Source organism: Pelodiscus sinensis, chromosome 21 (genome assembly GCF_052426305.1).
Source record: "Pelodiscus sinensis isolate ZL-2025 chromosome 21, ASM5242630v1, whole genome shotgun sequence".
In the NCBI taxonomy this organism is placed as follows: domain Eukaryota; kingdom Metazoa; phylum Chordata; order Testudines; family Trionychidae; genus Pelodiscus; species Pelodiscus sinensis.
This window is the reverse complement of record NC_143072.1, coordinates 27,681,015-27,692,389: the sequence shown is the minus strand read 5'-3', so window position 1 is coordinate 27,692,389 and position 11,375 is coordinate 27,681,015. Positions and strand designations below refer to the sequence as shown.

General features: G+C 66.6%; 1 protein-coding gene across 3 annotated transcripts in view; it reads right to left on the bottom strand.

The window, feature by feature from the left end:
* Nucleotides 1-2,551: 2,551 nt before the first annotated feature.
* The window catches only part of DPH1 (diphthamide biosynthesis 1), a 41,765-nt gene continuing 32,941 nt past the window's right edge, over nucleotides 2,552-11,375 (bottom strand). Inside the window, exons 7-12 of one of the 3 annotated variants that reach the window (XM_075904466.2) lie at nucleotides 10,069-10,137; nucleotides 8,596-8,752; nucleotides 6,745-6,845; nucleotides 4,965-5,043; nucleotides 4,189-4,323; nucleotides 2,552-2,922 (exon numbers count right to left, since the gene is read on the bottom strand). In XM_075904466.2, the coding sequence (XP_075760581.2) occupies nucleotides 2,818-2,922; nucleotides 4,189-4,323; nucleotides 4,965-5,043; nucleotides 6,745-6,845; nucleotides 8,596-8,752; nucleotides 10,069-10,137 (646 nt within the window). In that variant the 3' untranslated portion in view covers nucleotides 2,552-2,817. Of the gene's footprint in view, nucleotides 2,923-4,188; nucleotides 4,324-4,964; nucleotides 5,044-6,668; nucleotides 6,846-8,595; nucleotides 8,753-10,068; nucleotides 10,138-11,375 lie in introns of all 3 variants that reach the window. The other 2 variants (XM_075904467.2, XM_075904468.2) reach the window with 2 other exon arrangements.

Sequence of the window (11,375 nt, the reverse complement as noted above, 5' to 3'; positions counted from 1 at the left end):
GGGCGGGGCGGGGCGACGCTCGATTTGGGGCCGTGCCGGGGGGGGCACCCCCGCGTCAGCCCCCCCCCAGGCCTCCCCCGGGGCACCCCCGCGTCAGCCCCCCCCAGCCCGCGCCTCCCCTCCCCAGGCACACGCACAATGGCAACCCCCGTGGCAGCCGGGGTTCACTGGCCCCCCAGCCCGCACCTCCCCTCCCCAGGCACACACACAATGGCAACCCCCGTGGCAGCCGGGGCTCACTACCCCCCCAGCCCGCGCCTCCCCTCCCCAGGCACACGCACAATGGCAACCCCCGTGGCAGCCGGGGTTCACTACCTCCCCTCCCTGCGCCTCCCCTCCCCAGGCACACGCACAATGGCAACCCCCGTGGCAGCCGGGGCTCACTACCCCCCCAGCCTGCACCTCCCCTCCACAGGCACACGCACAATGGCAACCCCCGTGGCAGCCGGGGCTCACTACCCCCCCAGCCTGCACCTCCCCTCCACAGGCACACACACAATGGCAACCCCCGTGGCAGCCGGGGTTCACTGGCCCCCCAGCCCGCACCTCCCCTCCCCAGGCACACACACAATGGCAACCCCCGTGGCAGCCGGGGCTCACTACCCCCCCAGCCCGCGCCTCCCCTCCCCAGGCACACGCACAATGGCAACCCCCGTGGCAGCCGGGGCTCACTACCCCCCCAGCCCGCACCTCCCCTCCCCAGGCACACGCACAATGGCAACCCCCGTGGCAGCCGGGGCTCACTACCCCCCCAGCCCGCACCTCCCCTCCCCAGGCACACGCACAATGGCAACCCCCGTGGCAGCCGGGGCTCACTACCCCCCCAGCCCGCGCCTCCCCTCCCCAGGCACACGCACAATGGCAACCCCCGTGGCAGCCGGGGTTCACTACCCCCCCAGCCTGCACCTCCCCTCCCCAGGCACACGCACAATGGCAACCCCCGTGGCAGCCGGGGCTCACTACCCCCCCAGCCCGCACCTCCCCTCCCCAGGCACACGCACAATGGCAACCCCCGTGGCAGCCGGGGTTCACTACCCCCCCAGCCTGCGCCTCCCCTCCCCAGGCACACGCACAATGGCAACCCCCGTGGCAGCCGGGGTTCACTGGCCCCCCAGCCCGCACCTCCCCTCCCCAGGCACACACACAATGGCAACCCCCCTGTCAGCCGGGGTTCACTGGCCCCCCAGCCCGCACCTCCCCTCCCCAGGCACACACACAATGGCAACCCCCTGTCAGCCGGGGTTCACTGGCCCCCCAGCCCGCACCTCCCCTCCCCAGGCACACACACAATGGCAACCCCCGTGGCAGCCGGGGTTCACTGGCCCCCCCAGCCCGCACCTCCCCTCCCCAGGCACACACACAATGGCAACCCCCGTGGCAGCCGGGGTTCACTGGCCCCCCAGCCCGCACCTCCCCTCCCCAGGCACACACACAATGGCAACCCCCGTGGCAGCCGGGGTTCACTGGCCCCCCCAGCCCGCGCCTCCCCTCCCCAGGCACACACACAATGGCAACCCCCGTGGCAGCCGGGGCTCACTGGCCCCCCAGCCCGCACCTCCCCTCCCCAGGCACACGCACAATGGCAACCCCCGTGGCAGCCGGGGCTCACTGGCCCCCCCCAGCCCGCACCTCCCCTCCCCAGGCGCACACACAATGGCAACCCCCGTGGCAGCCGGGGCTCACTGGCCCCCCAGCCCGCGCCTCCCCTCCCCAGGCACACGCACAATGGCAACCCCCGTGGCAGCCGGGGCTCACTGGCCCCCCAGCCCGCACCTCCCCTCCCCAGGCACACGCACAATGGCAACCCCCGTGGCAGCCGGGGCTCACTGGCCCCCCCCCCCCCAGCCCGCGCCTCCCCTCCCCAGGCACACACACAATGGCAACCCCCCTGTCAGCCGGGGTTCACTGGCCCCCCCAGCCCGCGCCTCCCCTCCCCAGGCACACACACAATGGCAACCCCCCTGTCAGCCGGGGTTCACTGGCCCCCCCAGCCCGCACCTCCCCTCCCCAGGCACACACACAATGGCAACCCCCGTGGCAGCCGGGGTTCACTGGCCCCCCAGCCCGCACCTCCCCTCCACAGGCACACGCACAATGGCAACCCCCGTGGCAGCCGGAGCTCACTGGCTCCCCAGCCTCAGCCTGCGCCTCTGCCCACTTGTTCGGAGGGGAAACAGAGCGGCGCGGTGGCCTGAATTCATCGTCCCCACACGGCAGGGAGAGGACCCAGCCCGAACCGCCACACTCTGCCCAAGCTTGTGCCTCCGCAGCTCAGCGCCATTTCCGCCTCTGCCAAACAGGGCATTTCAATGCCAATTAATCAAGGTCTGGGCACAGCTGATCTCAGTTCAGTGCCCAGGGAATGGTCCTTGGCACCAGAACCACAGATCCAGCTGGCCCTTTCAGGTAGCGGTGGAGAGGGGTACGCAGCGACCCGGCCCGGCTGGGCCCTCTGCAGCATGATGCAGGTGGGGGGATGCACCAGTGGCTCACCACTCAGGGTGCAATGCAGGGGGCTGGTTAACAGGTTAAACATACAGTCGAACCAATCCACATTTGAAAGGGCATTTACATCCCTACTTTCAGGCAGCCCCCCTGGAGACACTTCACGCTGAATGGCCAGACAGGGAGATGGTTCCCTCAGGCAGTGAGAGGCTCCGCCACTGCCTATGCTACCTGCCCTGGGTGTCAGACACTGCAGGGCTGGGTGGCCCCTTCCATCAGTCTCCAAGTCAGAGACAGCCCTTCCTGAGAGCAATGCTGCCTGTGCCGGTAACTGCAGGGCTGTGCCTGCCAATGTCCCTGTGGCTTGGGGGTTCAGGGGTGTTCTGGCTGCAGTGAGGGCTGGTCTGGACACCTGCATTCGGTGCACTGCTTCCCCACACCAGCATCCATGGGTGCCACAGGTTCAGGCAGCTCCCTCTACAGCCGAGAAAGAGAGAGAGAGAGCGAGAGCGCATTCAGGAGAGGATGGGCCTCCAGCCCAAAATTCTGCCAACACCATCCCATCATCACACCTTGCTCCCTAGTGCCAGCTACTGCCCTTCAAACACCCCCCTTGTGGCCCCTACGAGACATTTTTGGTCTCCTATCCATCCCTTGCAGAGCCTACACGCTGGAAGTCGTGTTCCCAGAGTGGATTTATGGCCCGTTAAACCTCCCCTTTCATTTCCTAGGCAGATGACACCAATAAATGCTCACACATTGCCCTACAGTGAACAAGTGACGGGCTGCGACACAGCCTTTGTGCTGCTTCCGCTTATCACACTCTAGACAGGCACCGAGCAGCCGCCACTTGTTACAGAAACAGCTACAATAACTCAGAGGAGCGCCTGCTCCCAGTCCCATATCTCAGCAGGAACAGCCGAGACAGATCAGACAAGATTGCAGCTTCTCACAGCCGCTCCCGTCCTGCTGGCCCCTTAAATCACTTCTCAGAAAGTCCTTAGACACCAGCTCCCTGTGCTGTGGCATTGTGGCAGCAGCCCTAGTCACCAGCACTCCCCAAGAGGGCAAGCCCCAGCCCCCGAATGGGCTTCAAGTGGCACTTGACCAAGGACTTGCCGCCTGAGGATGGAAGTCAGGACTCCTGAGGCCTTTGCCGCATGCCCTTGGGTCATGAAAGCCAGCGCCCCTTTCCAGGCTGGCACGGGGGGAAGGGCTCCAGCTGCCCAGCACTGGGCCAACACCAAGAGTCTCATCACCAGCTACCGGCTGGAGCCGCTGGGTGGCGCTCTCAGCACACGGCAGAGCCCAGGCATGCAGGCCGAGCGGCCGCTTCCTTTGGCAACAGGAAAACCCAGCAAAGCAGGAGTGAAACTTGCCCCCGAAGGCTGGTGTCTCGTTGCCCAGGGCTCTGGCACGGTTCCCTCCATCCCTAGGGAGCACCAGGTGCGGCGGAGGGGGGGGGGGGTGAGACAGGCCATTCCTGCCTTTGTCCACATGCAGCAGGTACAAGGCTCTAAGCACCTGCAGTCCTCTGGTGGCTAGGTGCAGGCACCGAGGAGGGTGTTTCTCCTGGGCACAGGAGGCCTAAGGGTGAGGCTCAGGAGAAGCAATGGCCTTGGTTGGGACAGGTTTATGGGCATCAGCATCAGCCAGAGAAACAGGTCTGGAGGAGGCAGCTGAGAGAGCCTGTGTCTCCCCAGGGACCCTTCTTCCTTGCAACCCCATTACTGAGTCCCTCACCTGCGTGGGCTGGCTGGTGGTCCTCTGTGGCCGGTGGCTGGCATGGTTGGCTGTCCAGGGCCCCAGGGACTGGCTGGCGTAGAAATCCATGGGGTAAGTCTGCTGCCACTCGATTTCCTTCAGTGCCACGGCAGCCTGGCCAGGTGCAAAGTTGTGTCACCACCACAAAGGAACCAGCGGTCTCCATAGGGGGTAGCACAGAGAAGCGACCAGTGCGCCAGGGGGCTCCTACTCCGAACAGGCACTTTAACAACTCAGGAAAATGGCACTCTGATCAGCGTCTGCAGCCTGGCACTAACAGCGCTGTGCAGCGCGGGGTCCCTGGACTGTGTAGTAAAGCGCGACAGAGCGGATGGGGGCGCACAGGACACCAGGCCTGCAGCGCTCTGCGTGTGGCCTACAGACGCCTGCGCAAGGTGGAGCGACTGGCCCTGAGAACTACAAACGGGTCCATAAATCTTCCCGAAAAGAACGGGCTGGTGGCCCCTTCGTCCTGTTGCTCCAGCAGGGGAGCCCACTCCCAGCCAGGCTCAAAGCTCCCAGAGTCTGTCTCCCTCTTGGGTTGCCTGCATGGGGCCGGGAGAACGGCACTAGGGGAGCTCGGGGCTGGCCAGGCTGGAGGTGCAGCTGATTCTGCCGTAGAGCAAGCTCAGCCAGCAGAATGTCTGTTCCAGGCCCCAAGCCTTGTGCACTGGGGTTCTCTCCTGGCAGGCAGTCCTGGGGTTCGGGGCAAGTCCCCACCCTGCCTCAGCCAAGGGCTGCAGGGGGCGTCTTACCTCGTAGGGTGTGAGCAGCGGCTTGCTGAAGGCTCCTCCCCAGTCGATGGACAGCCGGGGACAAGCCACCTGCACCCAGCTGGAAGGGAAGGACAGGGGCTCCATCACCCAGCTAGTTCAGGCCTGTTCCACCACCCCCTGGGCAGGGCTTGCACCACCAGGGCAGACTTGCTCATTCGCCCCCTGGGATTCCAGGGGCTAGGAACAGTGCAGGAGGCTGGGGCCAATGGGCAGCGCCTTGCTGGCACTGGGGACTGGCACAACATGGCTTTTCCCCAGCGAGTGCCCTAAGGTGGGCAAATCCCCAGTGCGCGTGGGGTGGGGGGACAGGCTGCGTGCGCTGGAGGGGCCTTACCATGCGCCCAGTAGCAGCAAAGCTGGAGCCTCTGGGGGCTTTCTGGCCACCACCATATCCGAGGTGTCGCTGCAGGGGCTCGGCTGGGCAGGGCAGGGGGAAGAGGGGCTCGGCAGACACGAGGGGAGCTCGGAAGCTGCAGAGGCCACAGAGCAAGTCCGCCCTACGCAAAGACCAGCCCCCCAGCCGTGACACGGCCCCAAGAGCTGCCCCTCAGCGAAGCAGCTACTAGCGCTTGGTGCTTGGGGTGTTTATTGCGGCTTGGCCTGGGCTGCATCCCGTCGCCAGGGCTCTGTCCTGCCGCCGTCATGCCCAGCCGAGCGGACGCGCGGCACCGAGCAGCCTGGCGCTCAGGGTGGAACAGGCAGGGCTAGGAGACGTCTCCCCCCAAGCACGGGAGGGGGGGCATGGCCTGGGGCCACCCAAACCACCCGTGCCAAGGCAGATTCACAGGCAGCGGTGCTCTGCTCTGGGGGCCCACATCCCCGAGGAAGGGCCCGTGCGGGGGGCTGGTGGGCTCTGCAGACGCTTGCCTGGGAGAGGACAGGAAGGGGCGCCCTGGAGAAAAACTGGGCTGGGAAGGATGCCCTGGGGGGACGAGCGAGTGCAGAACCGGGCCTCCAAGGCACAGCGAGTGGGGAGGGGCTCGTGGCCACAGGAACCCCCAGGGCTCTCCCCTTTCACCACATGGGATCCTGGAGCTGGGCCACCCACTCGAGCTCCCTGGTGGCCCCCCTCAAATCCCAAGGGCATTGCCTGGGGTCCCATGCCAGGCCGCTTGCCTGGAGCCGAGCCTCCTGCTGCCAGGAACCAGAGCATTCCTGTGGGGCCTGTGCGCACTCCTGCTGGGGGGGAGGGGTGCTGGCCCATTGGGGGCCCCCATATTGCTCAGGGCCCAGAGCCACCACTTGGCCTGCCTGTGCCTACGGCTGCTCTGCTGGCACCTGCTGCTAGGTGTGTCCCTGGGAGCGGGGACACCAGCCAGTGAGGCTCCTCCACCACCCCAGAGCGGAGCCAACAGCCTCGGGGCTCCAGCGCCCTAACCGTGTCCCCGTGACCCGCCATCCACCCCCGCCCCGGGGCGCACAGGGCCTTGGGGGGGACACAAATTAAGCCCAGGCCCAGGCCCGTGGGCCCTGCCTCTAGCTCCCAAAGCCTCAAGCCGCCCGGGCTCAGCGGAGGCCACCCACAGCCCCGTGCAGAGAACTGAGCGCAAAGCACAGCGGAGGGCAGAACGGGCCTTGCCTGGCGGAGGCAGGTGCGGGGGGCTGGGCTATTCTCTTCAGGGGAGGAGCCAGGCGAGGGCTGGGGGCTGAGCAGGGAAGGGAGCGAAGTCTCGCCTGGACAACCCGGGGCAGGGCTGTGGGAGGCAGCCAGGTGGGCCCAGGGACGGGCCGATGGAGGCAGAACCAGGCCCACACTCACGCGTCCACGTCGGGGAAAAGCTGCAGCTTGCTGGGGAAGATCTCGGAGAGCAGCACCCTGACGAACGGGAGGCCCAGGCCTTGGAGCCGCACCTCCAGGTGCTGTGGGGAAGGAGACATGGGAGCGTTAGCAGAGCCCCAGCCTGGCCGGGGCGCTTGGAACCCCCCACGGCAGTGCCCTGGGAACGGGCCTCCAGCTTCCCCTGCGCCTGGCCGGAGCAGAGGGCTCTGACAAACGGGGGGCTGCCCAGGACAGCTGGACATGGCCCCAGGGACACGGGGGGCAGGCAATGCTGGGTGGCATGGAAAGGCCCCGTCTCTGCAGCCCGAGAGCCACCGGGGACGGGCCCAGCAAGCAGGGGCTGGCACCATCCGCCTGGAGCCCCAAGCAGCAGCAGCAGCAGCAGGACAAGCTCCCCCATCCCTGCCCCTCCCAGCCGCTCTGCCACTGGCAGCTGTGGCTAATGAAGTAATTACTGCTCAACTACAACAATCTGTGCTCGTTAGTGGCAGCCTTGGCCTGAGCTGGCAGCAGCAGGGCCAGCGGGCTCCATCCTTCCCAGCTCTGCCGTGCTGGTTGTCCTGCCTGCCAGCCGCCCGCCTTGCCCCACGGCCAGAGCTCCTGCAGGCCCCGTCTGCTCCCTGGGGGCCTCGGGGCCAGGCAGGGCACCACCAGCCAGCAGGGCTGAGAGCTGAGCCAGGCACCAGGCTGTACGTGCCCCTCAGCAATCCAGAGCAATCCCCTCCCCCCCCGGACCCTCCACTCCCCCATCCATCGTAATCCCCTCCAGCCCCCAGCCCTCCCCCCCCAGGCCCCGGTCCCTCCCCCCCCAGGCCCCGGTCCCTCCCCTCTCCTCCCCCATCCATCGCAATCCCCTCCCCTCGCCCCTCCCTCACCCAGCACAATCCGCCCCCCCCCCCAGGCCCCGGTCCCTCCCCTCCCCCCGCCAGCCCCCATTCCTCCCCCTCCCCCAACAAGCACAATCTCCCCCCACCAGCCCCCAATCCTGGACTCTACCCCTCCCCCTCAATCCCCGCACCCACCAGCCTTGGACCCTGCCTCCTCCCCTCCCCCCCATCCTGCTCCCTCCCCCTCCCTGGAGCACTCCCCATGCCAACCTGGCCTGGCGTAGTGCTAGTACCGCCCCCCCGGCCCCGCCTCAGCGCTGCCTACTCGCTGTGCCAAGCTGGGGCAGTTTTGTGACTCAGACCCGGGGAAGCTCCCAGCTTGTCCCCTGGGTGCAGCACCCTGGGCGTGACCCCAGGCTGGGTGCTGGGAATGGGGCACAGCCATGACCTCCCAGGGACGCAGCAGGTGCTGTCCCTGGTGGCCTGGGACACTGCTGCTGCCAGACGCCTTGCAGGGCCAGTGGGACCCAGATGAGGCAGCGCACTGGGGGGGCTGCAGGGGGCAGCTGCCAGGCCCTGAACGTGGCCAGGATGCAGCCCCCCGGCCCTTGGCACGGGGCCAGGCAGGGGAAGCGAGCCCACGCCCACGTCAGAACTAACAGCAGCTGAGAACGAATTGCTGTTTGGCCTGCAGCTCTGGCTCCCTCACCTCCTGCTAATTGTCTTGCCAGCTCCCCCACTCTGCCCCGCCTCAGCCAGGCCAGATCCCCCCGGCCCCACCGCAACGCCTCAGCCGGGGCAGGGAGCCCAGCTGGGCAGCGCCAAGGCAGCAGCGGGGCCTGGGCACAGTGCTGCAGACCCAAGGTGAGGCCCAGGGAAGCTCCCGGGCAGCAGCAGGCCCCAGAGCAGTGGAAAACCCAGGTTCCCTTCCCACTCCTGAGTGCTTGGGGGAGGCCTGCGGGGAGCCCAGCCAGCTGCAGGGCAGGGGCGTCTCGGGCGGTACCTGCAAGACGGAGGGGGAGCCCTGGCGCCCCAGGGTGCCGAGAATGAGGCCCCAGGTGCGGGCGCGGGCGGCGGTGCGGATGGCCTCCTGTCGGGCGCGCTGCATGCGCTCGTGGGCATAGTGCTCCCTGGACAAGACCTTGCCGTAGGGGTCGTACCTGTGAGCAGACGCAGGGCTGAGGGGACGTACAGCCGGCAGCGCCTCCCTAGACCCAGGCCCTGGGGGGAGGGAGCCTCCAGGGCCTGGCGCTCAGAGCGGACACCACGTTCGGGGGAGGGGGCTGACCCCCTCTTCTGGCAAGGAGGAGCCTGGAGCCAAGCAGAGGGCCTGGGGGTGCCCCCTCCCTGCTCTGCCATTCCCGTCAGTCCCAGATAGCCAGGCTCTCCTCTGATGCCCACTGAGCTACCTGCCCCATGGGGGCAGTGCACAGGCCAGCCACGGCCAGACGGCTCCTGGGGCTGACACATCGCGTCCCCTCCTCAGGCCGCCCTGCGCTGCCCGGGCCGAGGACAGAAGCCTGGTTCCTCCGGCCCAGCCCAGCCCAGCCCAGCGGGCCCCTCGTCGCGGAGGCCGGGCCTCTCGCTCTCTCCCTCAGCAGTTATGCAGAAAACTGTGATTTGTTGCTTTGTTTGACGAAGAGAATTTTAATCAAATCCCACGTGGGCTGCAGCAGCTTCCCCAGCCCCATAAACCGGAGGCGCCTCTCCCGCCAGTAACAAACGACCTACTAAGAATTCCGATTCCACCGAGCGGGCCAGCCTTTTGCTCCCCATCGTTCATCTGCTTTCAGCAGCCTCATCATCGCATTTTATGGCCTCTGCCTGCAGCAGCCGGAGTTTAATGGCTGCACCTCAAAGAGCTTTCCCAGGTACTTGTCAAAATGTTTATATTCAGCTGGAGTAAATGGCTGGTGTTCATCTCCCCCCCCTCCTGGCCCTGCTCCTCCCGCCAAGTGCAGAGGGGCTGGAGTGCCTTGCGAGGACATGGGGGGTGGAGCCCTGGGCCAGGGGCTGCTCCAGGAGCAGCCGCCCCCCACGCCCACGGCCCGGCTGCCCAAGCACCGTGGGGTGCTGCAGCGCAGCTGGCGAAGACGCTCTCCCCTTGCCCGTGGGAGTGGCAGAAGATCTCCTGGCCAGAGCCCTGTGCACACAGGCACTCCCCCAGGCGGAGGGACCCACAGCACCTGCAGCGGCTCCTGGGAGCAGGCCTGCTCGTGGTAGCCCAGTGCCTCTTTCCTCGCCCCGCCATGCTGTCCGGGGGCTCTGCAGAGCAGCGGCTGCTGGCTTCCCCACCCTGACACTTGGCAGCCAAAACGCTAAAGGCAGCAGCGCTGCCACAGCTCCCGTGTGGGGATGGAGGGCCCGGGGGAGCCAGGCCCTAGTGCCAGCCAGAACTGGGAGGGAGGGGCTGTACCCACGCAGGAAATCCCAGAGCCGCCCCCAGCAGTGCCCCGTGTGACGCTGGCTGCAGTACCTGTAGGCAGGGATGCTGGGGTTGGCGATCATGACCGACTCCAGGTGGAAGCGTCCATCCCCCAGGTACCTATGGCAGGCAGAGAAGAGCTCAGGGTAGTGGCCAGGCTGATGTGCTCAGCCAGTCCCAGTGTTTGGCCCGGCCCGTGCTGAGCGGGACAGGAGCAGCGCAGAGCAGAGCAGCCCTGCACTCGGACTTCCACACACAGCCCCCAGCGAGGCCACGGGCAGGGGGACCCACCTGGCGAGGGGCTGGGTCTGCTGGGCCCGGCCTTGGGTCTGACTCACAGGTGGAGCCCCACCAGCCCCGGCGCACACGGGAGCAAGATGAGCAACACAGCGGGGCCTTTGTGGCCCAGTGGCGGCAGTGGGAACAGGAGGGCCACGGCGCTTGGTGCCTGCGTGGGGGACCAGCTCTGGCTCCCCAGTTCAGGCTGGGGCCTCGCGTCTGCTGCTATGGCCAGGGAACGGTTTGGCCAGCCCCCCAGCGCCGCGGTACAGACCCAATGGAAGCAGCTTGTCTGTTGCGGTGGGACCCCCGGCCCATGGGAGCAGCTGTTCTGCCCACGGGGCGGGTTCTTCCCAGCCCTGAGTGACGAATCAGCGCTGCCCCGTGGGCAGAACCCGGCCATGCTCCGCTGCCCCCGTGCACACCTCCTGGCCCCACTGACACGGTGGCACCCGGGCACAAGACAGCCGCACCGTCCCCTGCGTACCAGACAGGGACACGAATCAGGAAGCCACGCCACTTCCATTCCCACCGCTCCGCCTGGGCTCCCCCTCCTGCTGGGGCCAGGAGAGGCCTCCTTCTCCACCCACAAGCGGCTCAGTGCAGGGTGGGCCCATGTGCTGAGCCTCAGAGCTGCTCAACAGCTCCGTCTGGGCACAGACATTTCTGCTTCCTTTTCTAATCGGATTTCAAGTCAGCAATTACATTTCAAAGCCTTTCACTCAGCTGCCCTAATGGAGTGAGGGCTTGGAAAATGAATTCAGACGCAAAACTTGACTAGATTTTGCCCTTAATTGGAGAATGACATTTTGGAAGATCAAAGCTAATTTGTCTGCAAAAGTTAGCCCCAGAGACGGGCCTAAATAAGAAACTAACTAAGAAAGGAGCAGGGGAGTCGGCAGGTACTGCCACCAGTGCCACAGCTGGGACTCACCTGCAGCAGCGGGACGCTCACATCTGCCATGGAGCTAGAAGAGAGCAGGGCCAGGAAGGTAGCTGGTTTGGAAAAGCCCAGATCTCCATGGAGTCTGAATTCCCCTCCCCAAGAGGGCGGGACATGGGAAGGCCACAGGTTTACT